The sequence below is a fragment of the Mobula birostris genome, chromosome 9 (assembly GCF_030028105.1).
Source record: "Mobula birostris isolate sMobBir1 chromosome 9, sMobBir1.hap1, whole genome shotgun sequence".
Classification (NCBI taxonomy): Eukaryota; Metazoa; Chordata; class Chondrichthyes; order Myliobatiformes; family Myliobatidae; genus Mobula; species Mobula birostris.
In genome coordinates this window covers 22,928,998-22,951,591 of record NC_092378.1, presented here as the reverse complement: position 1 = coordinate 22,951,591, position 22,594 = coordinate 22,928,998, and the positions used below count along the sequence as shown (strand labels likewise).

General features: G+C 38.1%; 2 protein-coding genes across 3 annotated transcripts in view; one reads left to right on the top strand and one right to left on the bottom strand.

The window, feature by feature from the left end:
• The window catches only part of LOC140202581 (uncharacterized), a 103,223-nt gene that overhangs the window by 33,241 nt on the left and 47,388 nt on the right, over positions 1-22,594 (top strand). The window contains exon 3 of one of the 2 annotated variants that reach the window (XR_011887130.1): positions 135-367. Coding sequence is in view for 1 of the 2 variants with exons in the window: in XM_072267611.1 (XP_072123712.1) it covers positions 22,199-22,268 (70 nt within the window). In the remaining variant the exon portion in view is untranslated. Of the gene's footprint in view, positions 1-134; positions 368-22,198; positions 22,269-22,594 lie in introns of those variants that run through there. The other variant, XM_072267611.1, reaches the window with a different exon arrangement.
• On the bottom strand, positions 14,677-15,804 carry gpr85 (G protein-coupled receptor 85). The gene has a single exon (XM_072269366.1). The coding sequence runs from the start codon at positions 15,802-15,804 to the stop codon at positions 14,677-14,679; it is 1,128 nt and encodes a 375-aa protein (XP_072125467.1).

Genomic DNA, 22,594 nt, shown 5'->3' with positions numbered 1-22,594 from the left:
TGTTATCTCTTGTGAAATATTAAATACACAACACCAACATCTGCATAAAGAATATATTGTATCTCCATAAGTTATTAAGTTGTGCCATTTTCCTTTTCCCAGCTCATTAACCTTATCACTTTTAATTGTGACAGGTACATCAACTAAAAGAAAATTGTGGAGGATATTCCCAAATTTATTTTGGAAATTTAGTGGCTGAAAGGCAGAATAAAAGAAATGGGAGTAAGTAGTATAAGGTACATTTGGCAAAATACGACAAATACACTTCAAGGGCTTAAATTTAGTGGGATATTGCACTGGTAATGTAACTAAAGATATGTATGTCCTTTTAATTCTATTTTTATTGTGGATTTTAAATGTATTCTAAAATAGATATAGTACAATACACCCTCTTGAGTGTCAATCAAAGATGATAATATCAGACAGTATGTAATCTTGATTTATTTTCAAGTTCAGCTGATCTCAGAATTTGAATACAAACACTATCACTCACTCAGAAAACGCTTTGTTATCACTTATGGTGATTTAAACATTATTGCAACGTTGTAGTGGTGGAAATTGAAATAAACTGATTCATAATAGTTTGTGAATAACTGCAGAATGCTTGTCAATGATCCAATTAGCTTCATGAGATCTTGTGACATGTGCATGTCGGTAAGCACCATGCACTTTATGGCATCAAATGAAGAATGTCATGCCGCTTTAATCTTGGTCTGATTTCTCCTACAGCAATTCTATATTTTGACTAGAAATTATTTCACATATCTTTAGTTTCTTTATAAAAATAGCTAGTCAAAATCAAATAATACGAAAGTTATTTGCTTATCTGTTTTATTCCACTTCCAAGACGTTGCACCTATTTAATTAGAGATCATATACTAGTCTTCAGAAATGAGTGCATATTAATCACTTACTTCAATGCAGCCCAGGACTGGTCACCAATTTAACAGGGTCAGTTTATTTACCCTTTGTAGATTCAGCTTCTTCCAAACACCATTCTATAAGGTTGTCCCAGATGTGACTAAGAAAGGAATTTCTGGTGAATCCAAGAAGTAACCAGCATTCTGTCTTCTGCAATGTATTTTCTTACAATTTGTAATACGTACATCATAACTATATACCCGATCCCAGGGTTATTTATGTAAGTAACCAATGCATTATCAAGTAATTAAAGTTACCATGCAACAATACAACCGTGTATCAGAAAATAAGTTGTAGTGCATAAATAAAGGTTAAAGTTCAAAGTTCAAAGTACATTTTTAATCGAAGTCTATTACTATCCCATACACAACCCTGAGATTTATATTCTTAAGGACATCCTCAACAAATCTATAGAATAGTAACTGTAACAGGAACAATGAAAGATCAACCATTGTTATAGAAGACAACAAATTGTGCAAATGCAAATATAAATAAATAGCAATAAATAAAGAAAACATGAGATGAAGAGTCCATGAAAGTGAGTTCATTGGTTGTGGTAACATTTCAATGATGGGGCAAGTAAAGTTGAGTGTAATTATCCCTTTATGCTCAACAGCCTGATGGTTCAGGGGTAGTAACTGTTCCTGAACCTGGTGGTGCAAGTCCTGAAGCTCTTGTACCTGCTGCCTGATGGCAGCAGTGAGAAGAGAGTATAATCTGGGTGGTGGGGCTCCCTGATGCTACTTTCCTATGACAGTGTTTCATGTAGATGTGCTTAATGGTTGGGAGGGCTTTATCTGTGATATACTGGGCCAAATCCACTACTTTTTGTAGGACTTCCTGTTCAAAGGCATTGTTATTCTGTTTCAATTAGGTTTCCTTTGGAAAGTTTCCAAAATGTATTATACCACTAATTGACAAGGTAATTATTAAAATAAGCTATTTGATGTACCTGTTAAGAAGAGAAAGGGAACTAGGGTTTATTACAAACTACCTATTTGATTTGTAGTATGCAGATCAAACAGCAGTTATTAGCCATACTCCTGAGTAAACAACTCTTCTTCAATCTTGTATTATAATTTTACTGATACTAGGTTTTGATATGGTATGGTGCAGATATGATATCTAAATTTTGTCTTTGATTTTGAATGCAATAATACTGACATTAACCAAAGCCTTCCTTCTTAGTTTGGAAAAGAACATTCTGACTATAAATGCTATTTTAAAAATAGGAATTGGTAAGAAGACATTTTAGAGAGGTAGCCTTTTGATGCTGCCATAAAGGCAGTCTGTTTAAATGAAGGACTCTTTTAAATCAGTTAAATTCAATAACGGCACTTCTGCCAGAATCCTGATGCTTTACATCCATTCTTGAAACAAGGGATTGGGGGAGAAATTTAATCCCAGAGAGTGACTCTGTTTCATGGTAGACAGAGGTTTATAGCCACCACACACATGATACAGCAGCCAATTTCCAGGTTTAATCAAAGTGTGTTTTTCTGATGGTTTGGTAATTTAAAGTTAATTGCTAGTTTACAGCCACTTCACCAGCAGGTTGGAAATACAATTACTAGGGCATGTGTTTCCCAGTCTCGGAAAAATCTGGCAAAGGCAGAGTGTCTATTGGTGTAATGAGAAAATAATGGGGTGGTTCATGTTGACTGTTCATCACGCGCCTGTAGAGGACCTCTAGGCAGCTCCAGTGTGTGCTGTGGATTTCTACGCCTGCACACCACAACAGGCATGCACAGCATACGATACAGGGCAGACATGGGTGCAACTGATCTCTTGCTCTGCCACTACCTCTGAAAGTGCGGACTCACTGATCTAACAGAGGGTCTTTGACCTGAAATGCTAATTCCGTTTCAGTTTCCACAGATGCTGCCTGACCTGCGATTTCTAGGATTCTCTAATTTTATTTCACGTTTGCACTCTTCAGGAGCAGGTATGATTTTTTTCCCCCTCTGCAAACCTTAGAGTGGAATTAGGCTCACCTTTTTGTTCCAATTTCTTCACTGCAACTTTGTGGATCAGCGTTGCTTGTGCTGTCATACCGTAAGAAGTCGAAGAGGCACTGCCTGGACAGCCAGCAACACCCGTTGGCCATCTGCAGTTGCATCAGAGCTAGAGGTGCATTGTTCAACCTTCATAAGAACTATAGAATGTGGCTCAAACTATCAAATCTTGGCAGGCTTGAACAAGGTCTGTTGTTTTCACAACCTGATGGACACAGTTTACCTTTGGCTGTAGTCGTAGACTTTCGTACTTTTGGATGATTTCAACATTCTGATAGAGATGTTGCCAGGATTCCTTAATCTGCTGAACGTTCATGCACAAGGCAGATCCAGATGTTCTATTTGTGACGGACCACCAGACTGAGAAGGAATATGAACTCACTGCTCTGGCTGAAGTCCTCCAAGTGAAACTGTTGGAACCGTAATCCAGAAACCTGAACTAAAGATCCTAAGGCATGAGATAAAATTCCTTCAATGGAAATGAGAAATGTAAATAATTTATTACATAATGTGGAATTTAAAAAACTGGTATCATCAAAACTGATCGTGAAGCTACCCAGCTAGTCATCAAAACCCAACTGGACCACTTACGTCTTTTTGGCAGGGAAATCTGATGACTTTAGTCCCAAAGTACTGTGGTCTGTGCATGGTAGTCACATTGTACCAAAGTACTAGGAGAAATGTTCTCTACATGTACTGTTGAGATGGAAAGATCTAGCTCATCACCACTTTTTCCAAGGGAATTAGAGATGGAAATTAAGTGTTGGACTTTGTAGATGACAACCAGATCCTGAAGAGGAAAGACCATAAGACCATAAGGAGTAAAATTAGGCCTCTTGGTCCATCAAGTCTGCTCCATTATTCTATCATGGTTGATTTATTATCCCTCTCAACACTATTCTCTTGCCTTCTGCCCATTACCTTTGATGCCCGAACTAACTCAATGATTTGGCCTCCACAGACATCCGTGGCAATGACTCCCACAGAATTACCACCCTCTTGCTAAAGAAATTCATTCTCATCTCTGTTCAAAATGGGCATCCCTCTATTCTGAGGCTGTGTCTCCTAGCAGTAGACTCACACATTATAGAAAACATCCTCTCCACATCCACCTGTCTAGGCCTTTCAATGTTCGATAGACTTCAATGAGAATACCCCTTATTCTTCTAAACTCCAGGGTATTCAGGCCCAGAACCATCAAACACTCCTCATATGATAACCCTTTTATTTTTTGTGAACTCCTTTTGGACCCAGTCCAATGCCTGCACATATTTTCTTAGATAAGGGATCCAAAACTACTCACAACTCTCCAAGTGTGCTCTGACCAACGCCTTATAAAGGCTCAGCATCACAGCCTTGCTAACATCGCATTTGGCTTCCTTACCACAGACTCAACCTGAAAGTCAACCTTTATGGAACCCAGCAAAAGGACTCCCAAGTCCCTCTGCAACTCTGATTTTAGAATTTGCTCTCCATTGAGAAAATAGTGTACGTTTATCCTTCTCCCAAAATGTAAGGCTATACACTTCCCTCCACCATATTCTATCTACCACTTCTCTCAGTCTGTCCAAGACCTTCTGCAGACTCCCTGCTTTCTCACCACTGTTGGCTCCTCCACCTATCTTTGCATCTTCTGCAAACTTGGTTATAAAGCTATCAATCCTATCATCCAAATCACCGACATTTAATGTGAAATGGTCCCAATACCATCCCCTGTGGAACACCACTTGTCAAAGGCAGCCAACCAGAATAGGCCCCCTTTATGACTCTTTGCCTCCTGCCTTCTATTCATGCTAGTAGCTTTACTGTAATGCCATGGGCACTTGTTAAGCAGCCTCATTTGTGGCACCTTGTCAAAGGCCTGCTGAAAATACAAAGAAATAACATCCACTCACTACCCTTTTTCTATCCTGACTATTATTTCCCAATGTGTTATGCAAGATTTCCCCTTAAAGAAACCGTGTTGAGTTTGGCCTACTTATCATGTGCCTGAAACCTGATTAGTACTCTGATGCCTTATCATTAATAATGGACTCCAACATCTTCCCAACCACTGAAATCAGGCTAACTGGTCTATACTTTCTTCTGCTTCTATCTCTTCTTGAAGTGTGGACAAACATCTGCAATTTTCAAGTCCTCTGGAACCACTCCATTATTTAGTGATTCTTCACAGAGCATTACTAATGCCTCCACAATCTCTTCAGCTACATCTTTCAGAACCACAAGGTGTAATCCATGTAAACTAACATCTGCAATATCCAATATTAACATTGCCTCACTTCCTTCACAAAATCCAAAACAAGTTCATGCACCACCCTAGTTCAGTTGTCAACTCTGATAGTAGAGTTAGATCATGAAATCACCATTACAGATTTTAAAAATGCATTTGTTATTCAAAAACTATAATTATTGCTCAGAAAATGTTGTCACTTATTTTTTGCCATTGCAACCAACACAAACATGAAACTCTAATGTTGGGTAAATATTGTTATCCTTACTTTCCCTTTCCTGATGTTGCAATGGAATGTATTATCCATAGCTTCGAGAGTTTCCACAGCAGCAGTTTGCTCTGAATGTCTGAAATACTTGTGGTCACTTCCTAAGAGTTTTATGCATTCCAGAACCTTCCTCCCCATACAACAATACCATCAGGGCACTAAATGGTGGGTGAATTCTCTAGGAAAAGGGAGGGGCATTGATTGAAGTTCTACTTGTACGTTTGCTCTCATCACCTTACAGCTTTTCTATATTTGGGGTTAAAACTACACTGCTAACAGTTTTGCTGTGTGTCTGTAGGCCAGTGGAACACAGAATGGCCCAGATTAGGATGTCTGTCATTCAGTGTGCAGTTCTCAGCAAGGATTTGTATTCACTATTATGCCGCACTTATTGCTCAATGATGATCAGCAAATAATATCATCACAGCCCTCCATCTCAAGGATGACTCTGTACTTTGATGCTGGGATATCTATCTATGCACCTCTGCATTTGTGTTTCCCGAGATGCATCATCTACAGTATATCCAGCTCAGTTGAGTTTGGAGAGCCCTGTGTCTTCTAGAAATTCCACTACTGTCATTGCTTCCTCCATTCTGCATACTTGGTGATTTTGAGCCTGTCTTAAAGTGTGAGAACCTGTGCGTGGAGAATAAGCATGAGGCCTACGAAACAGAGCCTCAGAATGGGGACCACCTTGGAAGAGCCTTCAACATTGCCCTCCTGTTGTGGGTTCATGGGAGTTTAAAGATGTGAATTACTATTCTCAAGGTATTTTTAAGATTTTAATTTTATACCTGATTACTTTTTAATTTTTGCTGACATCCAATCCAGTGGATGTTTTAAGCAAGGTTGCTGGATGAGATGCAATTCTATCACAGATCATAATAAAACCTCCTCCTCCCCATTCTAAAAGAACCATATATTCTAAAGTCCCTGTTTTTTTTATTTGCATATACTAGTGGGTGAAGGCTAGAAGGCAATTTTGGATTCTATACATTTATGTAGCTTCATGCTCCCTTCTCCCATGCGGGCAAGAAGACACCATTGAGCGATAATATTCTCTAAAACATATGGATAGGTATTGATTTTAGTTGGTAATTGTGAGGAAGAGGATATAATTTTGTGAAGATAAAGCTGATTAGCAATGAGTGCTTGCAGATGGACAGATGTGAATGTGCAAGAGAAAAGGATGAATGTACCTGCATGTACATGAGGTCCATGAAAAAATATACTGAAATAGATCTGAAAGGGTAGCATCACTTACTTTGGAGTCCTCATTGCTATACTACAAAGAAGCTTGTAAGTGTCATTGGAAGCTAATAGAAAAGTAATGGGGGCAGAGTCTGATTTCTTCTGAGTCATGTTGTCATACTGTGGTGACTCATTAAAAAATGTTTATGGAATAAAACTCCAAGAGAGAAAACTAGTATTTTACTTTATTTTCAGAGTAGTGGAAACCAAATAAAGTTCTTTAAACTTGAACATTTTTCTCAATCTACATTGTAACATTTAAAAGTAAACATTTGCAGAAATATACTTTTACAGAATGTACATAAAGGTGCATATCTTGAAAGATAGTTTACTGTAGGAACCATAAAACTGAAATCAAATGACAATGTGTTGTAGGTGCAAATTCAATATTAGTATGGATTAGACTCAGAAAGATCAAATCAATATTCCAGATAAGGAACGTGTCATTTACCATTAAAGCATGCAGAAATATACCGGAAGTGCACACCTTTGCACATTTGCTTCCATTGACCTCTCCAGAACTTAAAGTGCAGATAGGAGTGGTCAATTTTTGCATGATTTAAGCAACATAAACTAAAGTCCAATTACTCCTCTGGGAATGTATTTTTTCCATACCTGATGCTTCCATTATAAATTAATTAGGCATTATTTCTGTATTTATTAGTCCTAAAATTAATTAGATGCAATAGAATAAATCATCATTCATTCATTGTCAAATGATAGATTTCTTTATCTAGGCTTAAATCTTGCACGCTTCAAAGCACCACAATTGAGGTACAAAGTGATTTAAGCCTAAGATTTTTAGTAATTTAACAGATTAGTTGTTAATACTTCAGCTTAATTAATTTGGTAGACTAAGAAGGTAGATGCCGACCTGTAGTTAGACCAGTATCAACACCAATTAAGCAAATATGGAATGGAATTATACAAATATGGGAATGACTTTTTGATTCCATCAAAAGTGTATTTCAGTTTATTAATTTTGGCTGGGTTCAACCAAAGCACAGGCTATAGCACATGAATATTAACAAACAGATCTATCACAAACATTAAGTGGTATAGTTGCATAGTATTTAAATTTACCCTTTCATACTATTACTACAGATGCAAAATAATTGTATCGTCTGTGTCATCTGATTTCTTGAACAAATGGACATGTTCATTCTATTATCATGTTATCATCTCTCTATATAATAAGCTAGGGCAAAAACTGACAGGTTAGGAAGTATACTGAATGGTGAAGTAAACATAAAATTACAGAAGACATAAAATTGCATAAGGACACAATTAGCTGAAAGGCAGGACCAAGACAAAACATAAAGCATGCTGCAGCTGTTACACATAATAGTTGCAAAACTGGCGGATGACGGAAAATCTAAATTGAGAAATATCATGACAGCTTAACTAAAAGTTTTAGGTATTGAAAATCCATTACAATCTAGTACCAAATGTACTAAGATAGTATAATTAATTACTTTAGGTATAAAATGTAAGAATGATCAAGTGCTCCTGCTATTACACAGAACTTCATTTGGAATATAATCAGACTTCATTTAGAATATTGTGTTTAGTTCTAAGTGCCTCACTTTAGAACTTACAGAAAGTATAACTATGAAGCATTTGTGCAATATCTGTAACAAAAGACTAAACTGTAATAAAAGACCTGATACACTTGGATTATTTATTTTAAGAAAATGATGCAGGGAAGCATAAAGTCAGGAGTGGACAACTGAGTCCCTCAAGCTTTTTCCACCTTACAACTAAATGAAGCCTGATTTATAATTTATTTATTTGCAAGTCAGGTAATATCTATGAAGGGAAATAAAAAGACTACATTTTGCCCTTCATCAGGACTACCAAACCAAAGGTGTTGCCATTGGCACTCATATGAGCCCCAGGTATTCATGCTTTATGTCAGTTCCTGATGCTGCCTTACATGCTGAGTTCCACTAGACTTTTCTGTGTGTTTCTCAGGATTTCCAGCATCTACAGAATTTCCAGTGTTTCTTATTTATCAGCCTCGGTTTCATAATTCTTTTTACACTTGCCTGACAAAAATGGGAGTAATATTAGTTCGAAATTTTCAAATCACTGCCTTCCGAACAACATTTTGAAACTCCAGGTTTCCACTACCTTTGTCTGAAGATGTAATTCCTAACCTATCATGTGAACTAAACAATTCTTGTAGTTCACTTTTCAAAACTCCTAAAAGAGAAATAAAGGTATTAAATTGCTTAATTATCTTAAAAACCTTAATTAGTTTTCCCTTAATCATTTATATGAATTGAACTAGAACCTAAGACTATTCAAACTGTTCTTGTAATTTAAACTTTATAGCCTAAGAATCAAATGGATTAAAGCATTTGGAAATGATGAAGGAAGTTGGCTTGGTAACCTTATAATATCCAGGGGTATTGGGAATTATGGAATGCAATCTTAGCAATAGAACAAAAAGAAAACAAAAGTTAAGCTATAAAATTAATCTTTGTATTTAATTAAAGATAAATATTTGCAAAAATAAAGTGCACACTTGACCTTAGTCTCATGGGCTGGGAAATCAATATAGGAATTTAAAGAAGAAACAACTTTGTTATAATAAAGATCAGAAGCTTTTCTGTTTCGAGAGTGGAAACTATTAGAGTAGTACAGAATTGTGATTAATAACTAAACATGAAATAGAAAGGATTAGTTTTGTGGAGACTTTCAAGATAGGAAACAAATTTTCAGTGGCTGAGTTGAAGAATATTGAAGCTCAGTGGTTAAAGACCTCTGGTGAAGGATGAGGGAATGATGCACTGGGGACCAATGTTAAAAGAGCATAAGTTGTCACTGGTTTAGGTAATAGAGAGGGCTATAAAGATAGAGCATGATACAATCATGATTTAAAAAAAAATAAAGAATAGTGTACAAAAGTCTTATGCAGCTAAGGTGCCTAAGACTTTTGCATAGTACTATTTTTGTCAACATGGGGCAGAGAGTGAGTTTGTAAATCTGGTGGGAGCAAAGGATGTTGGGAATAGGGAGGGTGGAGCCACACAGGAGGGGGTGGGACAGGTGGAAGAGAAGGAACGCCAGGGTGGGTGCAGACACTCCCAGCCCTGAGACTCCATGCAGGGTTTATTGAACATTACAGAATGTTTCTCTGGTGTTTCCCACTCCTTCCCCTCTCCGTTCCTCTTTTCCCAACCATGATTCTCCTCTCCCTGCCCTCTTCCCACTCTCAGTCCACAATAGAGATCCATAACAGAATCTTCTAAATCTTCTACATTTTCAGAATGTTTCAAAGGAAATCACATACAACTAATTCATATTAAAGTTTTGTTATTTTTGAAGTGCAATTACTAGAAAGAGGCACAGAGTGAGATAACCTGGAAGCAGTTAACTTTATGAAAAAGATTAAGTTAGTACAAAGAAGATTCTGAAAGCCAACATGGTCCTGTTCAAGTATCAAATCTTGAGATAACAAAAACATGAAAATGTGTTCTACCATGGTGGGTCAAAGATAGAGAGTGTTGGATAAAGATGGAATTATCTCATATTGGATACCCTCTGAAGCCTACTTCTTGCTTAAACAACATATCAATCAGCTTTCTACGACTAAACCACATTTTCTGGGTGTGAAGGAAAGCATTGGCATCTTTTTCTGGGTGCCGAGAATGATAGCTTTGATATATTGTTATTTCATCAACTTAGCCAGATGAAGAAGAGAGCAAGGAACAGGTTAAATGTTAACTTACTGCAGCTGTCATTTGATCATTTGGCAGAACATAATAATTAACAGAATGTTGAAATATGAATTGCTGGGAGCTTGAACCATATCCTCACCAAATACTTCTTGTCTATCTCTTACTGAGATACATTGCTGAGTTTACAATGAATTAAAAGATTAAAAACTGCAACTTACTTTTGTTGCTTTTGCTTAAAATTCCCTAAATATTATCACAAGGCAGAAGTTCACAAAATTGCATAGTCAATTTTAACGAAAACTGATAGTAGCTTCCAAAACTACAATAAAAACTTTTTCTTAAAAAAGTTTTTATCATAGTTTTATCAAGAAACAATTAATGTTTAATTCAATTACCTTTCATAACAACCAAGTATATTTGGCAACACACAGGTTTTTAGGTGCAGAAAGCAAGGAATGAAAGTCAGTTATAGCACCAGATGAGGAGAAAGATGAACTGAAGCAGTAGATCACGACAGTTATGAGAAAAGGAGAATCAATGTTGGTACAAAGGGAGGCCATGGCCAGGTTTGTGCTGACATTTACATAAAGCATGGGTTGTAGGATGTTTTGAGAATAATGTTTAAGAAACAATGAATATCTTGTTGGTATTTGATGTGGAGTTTCAATAGGGATTCATGTGGGCTGAATCTGAGCTGTGAAAGCGGATTTTGGTGGGTAACCAATGAAAGGTATAAAGAGAAGGGAAGGCCATAAAGGTAAAGAAGCAAAAGACATGAACAGAAATCAGAGAGGAAGAGAAGAATTTCAAGGTGGACAATTCCCTGTCCTCCTCCTCTTTTCTACATCTTAAAACCTGTGCATCTTTAACTATTTCCAGTTTGATAACATACTTCTAACTTAAAACATTGTCCTTGAAATGCCATCCACAGGTGCTGATTATTTCCAGCATTTTCTATTTTTATTTTCCTCAAAGAAAATATACAATACAGATGTAAAAAACATTAAAATATCCTCCCATTTTACAGCATTTTAAAACATAAATAGATATAATGAACAAAGGATTTAAAAATATTTATAAGCACTTTGTTGAGCAGGTTTTACAGTATAACAAGGTTGCATTGCTTAATTATTAATTTTCAGCCATAATGGCACTGGTATTCATCAGAAGATCTAACAGCAGCAATTTCCACTCCAGTGCATTATGTTGAGAGAAACCTGCTTAAACAGCAAAAGTGAAACAATGCAATTTGTCATATAACGATGATTGAAATGTGTCAGCTATGAATTACAGTGATGAAGTGTTTTCATGAAGGAATAATTCATAAATCTATTGAAAATGTATAGATGATAACATACCATAAAATGTATGTCAGACACAATAAACATATTAAAAAGCATTCACAGGCAGCATCCATTTAATTTGCCATTATCGCTTATACGTTATCAGTGGAACTTCAAAGCCTATTTCATGGGCTGGGTTCAAGACAAGGTAAGTACTTATACGTAATCAAACTCTTGGATATTTAATTATCATTTTGCTATTGCTCTGAGTTATTATTACTCAATATAATTATAGAATAATGAACGATTCCAAATATTTAGGCATCAAGTGTTTCGAATTGGAACAAATGTTGAGAAAGAAGAAACAAAGCATATTGCAAACACCAGGAAATCTGCAGATGCTGGAAATTCAAGCAACACACACAAAATGCTGGTGGAACGCAGCAGACCCTGACGAAGGGTGTCGGCCCAAAACATCGACTGTACTTCTTCCTATAGATAATGCCTGGCCTGATGTGTTCCACCAGCATTTTGTGTGTGTTGCTCAAAGCATATTGCATTATGCTTTAACTTTAGATTCGAAATGTGGATTAAGTTAGGACTTTTGACTATGCATATGATGAAATCAATAATTAACCAGCAGACACAGAAAACTTGTTTCAATTTTTGTCCTTCTCCCAACAAACTTCCTTTTTAAATTGTTATCTACAGTGCCTGTGTATTTATTTATCTAATTGGATCAAAGTACTTAGGGATCACTTTCAAGGGATGATACTTAAACTATGAAACAACTACCCTAGTTCAGATATTGGGACCATAGTGCATTTTATTAAAAAAATTTAAGAGCTGCTTTGTTGTATATGCATTATTCCAATACTGGACATTTTCTACATCCTTTAATAATTAAGGTTGGCTACTGACATCAACTTTGGCAGTAGTTGGAGTCCCATCACTCCTGTTAGGTTAGTGCTTTCATTCTTTGGTGCTGTGGCAACCTACCTGAGATAAACAACTCAGAACTCAGCAAGAAGCAAGTTAGGATGCGGCCAAGACCAGGGCTTGAATCCAAGTCTTCCGCTCTTCCATTCGACCACCTTAGTAATGCAAATAATGTGTACTGCATGACTATACCTAGACCATCTGGTCAGATCAGGAAATGAAGATAAAAGATTAATTTAAATTACATTTACTATTTTGTTGTTTATTTTAGGTGAATTTCTTGTTATGGGCTGGAGCCTTCAGTAATTATGAAAGATTGGTACTTCCAGAAAACTAAACACATAAATGATGTTAAGAATGAAGGTACCTAGCTTCTCAGATTAATATTATGGAAAAACATTAAAAATAACACAGTAAGCAAACAATATAAAATGGAAATAGGAAATTAATGGTACTACTGGGTAAAATAAATGTTTGACAGGTACATTCAACTAAAGAAAGTAGAAATTTGAAAAAAGAATGGGAAGCATTTTGAAGAAAGGAAAGGTAACAAGAAAATATATACAAGGAACATTGAAATAAGAAAATGCAATGGCATTAAGGAACAAATGGAAATAAAAGCGAATTGCTGATGTAATAAGCCTATCCAAAAACGTCAAACAAAATCTAAATCATGAACAGATTGAAAAGCAAAACTGAAAATGTGTAAGGCATGAGATTATTAAACAATCTCTGGGAAATGTAAGAATAGAGAATGAGAAGTCTAAGAAATTTCCAGTCAGAGATCATTAATTATATGGCTCTGTAAGTGATACCAGTTCAATTAGTTTCACAATTGTTATTACATACACAACATCTATAAGCAATTTTACATTTTTCTCTCCGATTTTTCCCACGTTAAATTATTTTATATTAATGTACAGGACACTTACAAAGAATGTCACAACATTGGAAAATTAAGGACAATAAAGTGCACAGGAATTCTTTGGTATTACGCCTTCGATCAATCTTGTGGTTCCCATCAATCATTCACGTATTCAGTCAGATGTTATCTCTTTTAAACTTATTACAAAGAATCGTAATGTTGAAATTCTGTGCATATTTGCGAAAATAATTATCGTCTACTTCAAGAAAAAGCAGCTGGACTTAGGCGAATTGATAACTGTATAATATGATATACATTTTATTTCCAAAATGTTGATGAGATCCCACACATTTTACTGGATGCAGTTTTACTTCAATTCACATACATTCCACCCTCCCCCCGCAACACTAAGGAAATGGTATAAGCCATATCACCTTTTTGAGATAAAATGATAATAGAACAATATCACAGTTGAAACACGAAAGACTGAACTGAACAATGAGGAGGAAAATATTGTAAACAATATGCAACCATAGAACAAATTTCTCACAGATTGTGCAAGGTTTGAAACCAACTCGTTCTGCTGTGGATATGACCACGGTCTAAAAATATAGGAACAGACATCAACCATGTTGCATAAATGTAATTACGCGGCAGGCTTAACCACTTGGGCAGGGTGCCTGTACCTGGTACAAGTTTAGATCCAGTGTAGATTTAAAGGAAAAGTTGAGGAAACTAATCTGTACATAATCAAACATTAACCCTGTCGGTCATGCATACCCGCCAGTCAACTGATGAAGGTATTGTCACTTTTAATTAAGTCAAATCATTTAAACATGTTTTGTCTGGTGTGCATCCATGGATGCAAAAGACCTTTTTTTTTCCAAAAAGTATAAAAGTCAATATATATTCTAAAACTGTAATTTATGACATGGATTGGTTAGTTCAAAAACAAACGTGTAAATGAATGTGCAGATGGCATGATAATAATACTAATTTCCACAGAAACTGTATTGAAATACCTTGAACATTAACACAGAGATAGCAGAAATAAATTAAAGACCATTCTGCGAAAGGTTGATGATCGTTTCTTTGCAAATCGCCCTCGCCAGAACACCAAAAGGGGCCCCAGTGCCGCAGACCACGACAATTACTGTTTCGTCTGTTGCTTGATAAAATTAGGGTAATTTCCGTCTCAGATACATACAGCACTAGTGCTCATATAACGCAGTAAGGTTCCCTTGGTAATCTGGATTTTCGACAGTAAAGGATGTTGGTGCTGAAACAACGTCTTAGCTCCCTATTGGAGAAGATGCAGATAAACGGATTGACTCCAGCTTGGGCAAAAGTCATCCAGACGGCAGCCGTCATGTAACCACGTGGAACAGCGGGGCCTTTCACAAAGACGCGCCAGTAGCAAGCCACTAGATATGGGCACCAGAGAGCTACGAAGAAAAAGGTAATCAGGTAGAACATCCTGCCAATTCTTTTCTCCGTTTTGAACTCGTCCATGACTAGCAGCCTCCTCCTCATGCCCTGGCCCTGAGGATTTTGTCTGATTCCCAATAGGGTGGGTGGGGTTGGGCCTCGGCCAAAGCCAGCGATCCAGTTGGCAGCCGCTTGTCCGTTGGCCCCGGGGCCGTGGAAAGTCCAGTTCTGGCTCACTGCCGGCACCAGTTGGACGGGCTTCATCTTGCGCCTGTCATACACAAAGAAGATCAACTTCAGATACACGATGTGAGTGGCCAGGACGATGACTACGAACATGAGCATGAAGCCCAACGAGTCGTTGACTTTGAAGTACCTGTGTTCAAAGATGCACTGCTCTTCCTCCCTGATGAAGGTGTAAGTGCCCACGTCGAAGACTGGAGGGAAAGCCATGGCCACCGATAGGGTCCACACCATACAGATGATGGCCAAGCAGGTCCAGAAAGTCAGCCGCTTAGAGTAGAAACGGTGGTGGGCGATGGCGATGTAGCGGGTGACACTCACGCAGAAGAGCATGAAGACGGCGTGGAAGCAGGAGAGGACCCCGACGAAGGCGATCACTTTGCAGCTCAGGGTCCCGTAGGACCAGGAGGAGCCGTTTTTCACTGAGAGGAACACAAAAGGGAAGCACACCGCCGAACGGATGATATCAGATGAGCAGAGATCCAGCAAGAAGTAGTAAGGAGCCCGGTGTAGGGTCTTGTCTTTAACCAGCAGGAAGGAGATGAGGAGGTTGCCCAGCACGCCGACTCCAATGATGAACCCCAGCGATGTCAGCTTGAAGAACGTCGCCAGGGGAGATACATTCTGCATTAGGTTCTCGCTGCTCCCAGTACCCGCATGGCTGTAGTTCGCCATAGATCCAGACAGTGGGAATCTGGCAACAGCCTCAGCCACGGCAGTGAAGAGTCATGATGGAAGGAGAGCGCCGGTATATAAAAAAAAATCCAGTCTCCCACCCCTCCCGTCTAGCTCTTCTGTGTAAATAGGTAGAGGTGGAAAAAAATCCAGAGCTGGCGTGTCCGGCCCTACCCGGGCGTCACTCTCATTAAAGGCATCTATAAAATCCACCCGATCCCGGGTAATTATTTACGGCGAGGAGCCTATAAAATGAATCATCATATATTTCAAAAAGCAGCCTCTTATTTCTGTGGAAAGATGCACAGCAAACTGACAATTAACATTTTAAAGCATCATTTCATCGACATTTTCCGTGTCTTGAGCAGAAATACATTTATTCAGGAAGATGGAAAAGCACGTACCTGTGTTGTTTTTTTTCCTCTCTCTCTCTCTCTCTCTCTGTAGGGCTGACTGTGGTGTCACAAGGAGTTGCTGTCTCCTGCTGTCAGTAGCTTGCTGGGAGTGAATGGATAGCAAGTGCCTGAGACGGAGACTGCGCACCGAGCCTATTTGTAATCCCTGCCGCGTCTTCTGCTGTCGCATCTCTCCTCCTTCCACACACATACACACAGCAAAGGCAAAGGCGCTTAAATGTAACACGTCCGCTCCATCGGGAACGCGATTAACGCTAATTTATGTTACTTCAGCCCAGCCAGGCATTGCAAAGCTTTACAAACGACCGAGCCTGGTAAAGATAACCTCTGGCACACGCTGCATTGTCAAATAGATTTATTTCGCCAGTTCTTAGTTGCTACATATTCTATTGAAAAACTTACATCCGTGTAACAATTAGCTTTTAATACGCATTTTCATTAATTATATTGGTATGCAAAATGAGCGTTTGGCTGCACATACTCATTCATCACTACTTAACATTTATGAACAGCCTTTGGGAAGTCAAATGGTGATTATTGACTCTGTGTTACTTCACAATTTTGGACTGCACTTTGTTTTTCTACCTATGTTATTTTCTGAAGTTAGTTAGGATACTGTAGTTTAGATTAACTACAAAACTGCATAGCAAGCAGCTATGACTTAACGACCTGGTATACCATTTATTTTGTTTAATTAGATTTATAAACTTGGAGTATATGATTCGTCAGCATTATTGAATTTTCCATTGTGTCTGGTGAGTTCAAAGTTCAAAGAAAATTTATCAAAGTACATGTATGTCACGATATACAATGCTGAGATTCATTTTCCCCATGGGCATACTCAATAAATCAATAGGATAACCATAACAGAATCAATTAAGGACCACCCAACTTGGGTGTTCAACCAGAATGTAGAAGGCAACAAAATATGCAAATACAAAAACAAAAAATAAATAAACAAACAATAAATATTAAGAACTTGAGATAAAGAGTCCTTGAAAGTGAATCCATTGCCGCAGGAACATTTCAATGATAGAGCGTGAAGTTGAGTGAATTATGCCGTTTGGTTCAGGGGCCTAATGGATGAGGGGTAGAAACTGCTCCTGAACCTGATTTTGGGGGTGTCCTGAGGTTCCTGTATCTTTTCCCTGATGGTGTCAGTGAGACGAGAGCATGACCTGGGTGGAGGGGGTCCAATGATGGTGGATTCTGCTTTCCTACGACAGTGTTTCATGTAGATCTGCTCAATGGTTGGGAGGACCTTACCCTTGATGAACTGGGCTGTTTCGAGTATTGTAGAGTTTAGGACAGAGTAACACAAGTCATCTTTGTACTCATACTTAACTTTTTTTGGGATCACTTTCTTCCCATAGGACAATCAGGGTCCTAGAGTTCACTCAATTTCTGACTGTTAGCTCAGTTTTTGTGTTGTTAACTTTTTAAAATTTGTAGTTTTCATATTTGATTGTTATCATTGTTAATGTAAATGACACTTCACTGTATGTGATAAACAAATTGGAATCTTGAATCTACTGGGGACTTCAACTTCCATTGAAACAGCTGAATCAAGAGAATACATTTTAACAGATTAAATTATTTGAGTGTGTCATTACAATTGTGTCATTTTGCTTTGAAAAAGCATTGCAAATTAATCAGGTAAGAATGACAATGTTGTGCAATCAATTCAATGGCTTACCTTGTCTCTTTGCCAGGTGTCTCTAGTGAGCACAGTTCAGTGTACCTCGGTGACAATTAGGAATTTATGTGAAAGCAAATCTGTGAACAGGAAGCTGGAGAAACCCATGAGGGGCACCTCTCATGTAATACCTTGACTCAATCATGTCAACCATGTCTGACAGAGAATATTTTGCCCTGAAAATTCCAGGGACATCTGAGATGACAACAGGTGTGGGGGAAGACTAATTCTGGCTAGAGATTTCACAACCGGTGGTGTTTCACAAGGATTGCTGCTGTGGCCCATAAATATATTAGATCCTACTGAAGCTGGAAATCTAGAGTAACACACACACAATGCTGAGGGAAACTCAGCAGGTCATGCAGCATCTATGGAGGAGAATAAACTGTCTATGTTTAGGGCCACAACTCTTCATCAGGTCCTGGGGACCTCTGTGATGGTTTGGATGAAAATGTAGAGGGTTGGATTAATAAGTTTGTGGATGAATCTAAGATTGTGGAGTGGTGGATAGTGCAACGGACTATCAAAGAATACAACATGATAGAGATCTGTTACAAATATGGGCAGAAAAGTGGCAGATTGAGTTTAATCCAGGAAAGTGTGAAGTTTTGCACTTTGGGAAGTCAAATGAGACAGTATACCCTTTCATAGCATTGAGGTACAGAGTGATTTTGGGTTCATGTCCAGACTTCACTGAAAGCGGCTATGAAATTTAATGTGATAAGGCATTACCTTCATGGGGATTTCAATACAAGAAGTAAGGAAGTTATGCTACATGTACACAAAACTCCAGTCAGACTGCACTTGGTGTATATAATGTCTGCCCCATTATAAAGAGGATGTGGACACTGGAGAGAGTGCAGAAGAGGTGCTACCTTGATTAGAGGGTATGAACGTTCCTGGAGGTTTTTCACATTATATATGTAGATAATATAGCCTAGACCTTAATCTCATCCTGATAATATGTAACAAGAGGCAGTGTTCAAAATCATGAGGTGATATGAAAATGAATGAGAGGTGCAAGGTTGATAAGCAGAGGATACACATATATGCTGTGTTTATGAGGTGAACACCCCCATTAAGCTGAAGGTTTTGTGCAGTGCCTTGTTTTGGATCTGGAATCTAGTGGAAGCTGGCTGTAGCAGAGTTGCTAGGCTGATAACTTCTTTCAACCATCTCCCTTTGCTGCACCATTCTGATTTATGTACCTGTTCTTTTTGAGCTCTGTCACTGGTGACCTCGAGAATGTTGACGGTCAGAGACTCTGTAATGAAAATGCCATTGGAAGTCAATGTGAGCTGTTTATGTTCTCTCTTGACAATGATCATCACCTGGAGCTTGTGTGGTTTCAACGTTACTTGTCACTTATTGGTCAGACCTTGGATGTTGTCCAAGAATTCCTGCATTCAAAATGCTTCATTTGCTTTGAAACTGAGAATGTAGCTGAAAACTGTCTTATCATCAGCAAACAGCCCACTTCCAATCTCATAATAGATGGGAAGTGTGTTAATGAAACAGGTTGAATGTGTTTTCACTTATGCAAGGGCAACACGGGAATTTAAATTTGCTTACTTTGCTTGGAATGTAGTTCATACTGTATATTATACCTATCCTTATGTTGCCGAGTGCTTGCGCTGGAGAACGTCCATTGTTCACACCCCAAGTGTAAGCTCTGATATAGGTAGTTAATATTAGTATTAACTCACCTCTGGAATTTAGGCTTTGTCTCCCATGTTTTGACCAAGATCCTGAAGAAATCCAGAAACAAATGGTTTAGATCAGATTGAACTTGACTTTTTCTGGACATAGGGTGCTTTGATGACTTTCATATTTTTGGGTAGATGCCAATGTTGCAGGTAACAAGAGCTGCTTAATAAAAGCCGTAGCTAGTTCTGGAGCAAATTCAACACCACAGCCAGGCTACCTTTTAGCCCTTGTATTTAGGGGTTAGTAAGCTGTGGGCATGCTCTGTTGAAGTTGGAAGTAAGGCAACACTTGTATGCTGCCCCCTGCACTTCACTGTATGTTTTGATGTACATGTGACAAATAAAGCTAATCTTTAACATACATGAACTAATTAAATCAAGCTTGGATTATTTCATCTGGAGCAACAGAGGCTGAGGAGCAACCTGATAGTACATAAGAACAAAGGCAAAAATGGGGCAAACAGAGTCTTTTTCCCCCAGTGTGGAATGAGGAGCAACCTGATAGTACATAAGGACAAAGGCAAAAATGGGGAAAACAGAGTCTTTTTCCCCCAGTGTGGAACTGTCAGAATCTGGAGGACATAAATTTAAAGTGAGGGGCAGAAAATTTAAAAGGAGATTATAGAGTTACAAACTGAGCATAGGTTCAGGGAAAATGGTGGAAGCAGTTAGACATTTAAGAAGCAATTAGACAGGAATAAAAACAAAAAAAAAATCTGCAGATGCTGGAAATCCAAAGCAAAACACACACACACACACAAAATGCTGGAGGAACTCAGCAACCCAGGCAGCCTCTATAGAAAAGAGTAAACAGCCAATGTTTTGGGCCAAGACCCTTTATTGGAACTGGAGAAAAAAAATGGGAAGGCAGAGTAAGAAGGTGGAGGGGGGGGGGAATGAAGAAATACCACATAGTAGGTGATAGGTGAAACTGGGAGGTGTGTAGGGGTAAGGTGAAGAGCTAGGAAGTCAAGTGAAGAGATAAAGGGCTGGAGAAGGGGGAAGCTGATAGGAGAGGACTGAAGGCCATGGAAGAAAGCGAAGGGGGAGGAGCACCCGAAGGAGATAACAGGAACACAGTTGGGGAGAGGCCTGCAGGATACAGACAACTGCATGCATATTAGATTAGTTTAAATTTGCATTGTGTTCAGCAGATATCACAGACCAAACACCCTGTAACACTGCTGTACTCACGTGACAGTATCCAGGCCACAATGTTACACGTTATGATCAAATGCAATTAAAAGATTGAAGGACCATAGTGCTTAATGGAGGCCCAAAATTGGATTTGTAGCTTTGAAATTACTCTATTCAAGTGAGTGAACACTTTAGTGAAGCAGTTGTTAACATACAAACTGACCTTGGTCATCTGAGGTAGCATGAAACTTCTCTTGTCCTGTATATTACTGACAGGGGAAATGTAGTCTTTAATATTGGCACTCCAACCATCACAACTATCTTACCCTTTGTCGTTTGCTAGTATAATTAACTGAGCTGATCAAGCTAATCTAGCTATTGCACCTCTCATGCTTCAAACTGACTACAGAGACCACACTAAAAATCAGATAGCTGTACAAGATGGATATAATTAGAAGCAAAGTGTCTTTAGCTACCAAAAATAAAGTCAGTACTGAGAGTGGCTAGTGAACAGAATCCTTTGTTTTCAGCATGGAGAAAACAAAAAAAGTCAAATTAATTGTGGAAGAAACTTTGAAGCTATACATACAGTATTAACAGAGGGTAATAGAAAGAATACTGAGAACACAGCCAGTGACACTAGATTGAAACACGTCATTAAACAGTGGATGAGTAAACAAGCAACCAGATTGCAAGTACATATTAGGCAAAAGATTAGGAAAGATCTTATAGATTTTACTGATACTTGGGAAAAAAACATTTCTATTATGTGCAAATTGAGAAAATGCGTCGTGCAAACAAATTAAGAAATGCATCAACACACAATTACAAAAATGCTCATCCCTCCTCCACACAACATATGCAATTTTAGCCACATTATGTGGCTCGTACTTCACAAGACCAATTTCATGCACGATTAAGACTAACTACTAAATCTATTGTTTTCTAGTATTGCTTAGTTTTGAGCAATCAATTTTGACTCCCCCCCCAACTTATCAAGTCCCAAATTTGAAACTATCATCTTCCTGAAGGTTAGAGGTACGTTGATGATGCAATGAGGTTTATATTTACAGGTAACAGCTATTCCCTTCATCAGCTAGGTGTACTGGTTCTGTAGGTTCTTGACATTTGATTGCTCCCCGCATTGCTTTGCAGCATTTACTTTTTGAGCCTCCTGCTTAACTGTGCTTTTCGATCTTTCTCTTACAGAAAGAAAGAGATGGACTGTCAATCAAAGGGCATTAAGACAATTGGGAGTACAGAGAATTACTTCTAATTCATTTTGTTTAAGCCTAGCAATAAGATGAGAGAGCAGTGTACCATTATCACAACTGTGCAGTAAACATATTCAATGTCTAAATGTTTATTTGCGAAACAGAGCAACTTAATGATCTGTATCTAGTCCCAGTTAACTAAATATTTGCTCAATCTGTTTTCAGATAGATTGAAAGTGCAAAATGTCACATACCTTCTGGCAGACACCAGGGACTACAAAATTCTCAACAACAGGTGAGCTGATAATTCTGAGCTAATAGTTATTTATAGAAACAAGTGGCACAATACTGACAGGAATGGAATAAAAATCATGGCGATAGTGGCCTTCAACCATTAAATCATTTAACTCAACAATGGTCAGTCTATACCTCAACTTACCCTATCCCTAAATTGATTCAAGGTATATACTTCAAATAGCAACTACTGCATATTCTTGAACTGATTTGAAATTTACATGAAAATTAGCTTCAAAACACAATGCCAGAATTTTTCCAACAGAAAGATTGTCAGGCTGTGAAGATATGACCAGCACAATGGCCATCTACAGAAGTTTCTAATTT

Bases quoted from the DNA above. Each gene is read 5' to 3' on its own strand.
- gpr85 (XM_072269366.1), bottom strand. From the start codon at position 15,804: ATGGCGAACTACAGCCATGCGGGTACTGGGAGCAGCGAGAACCTAATG.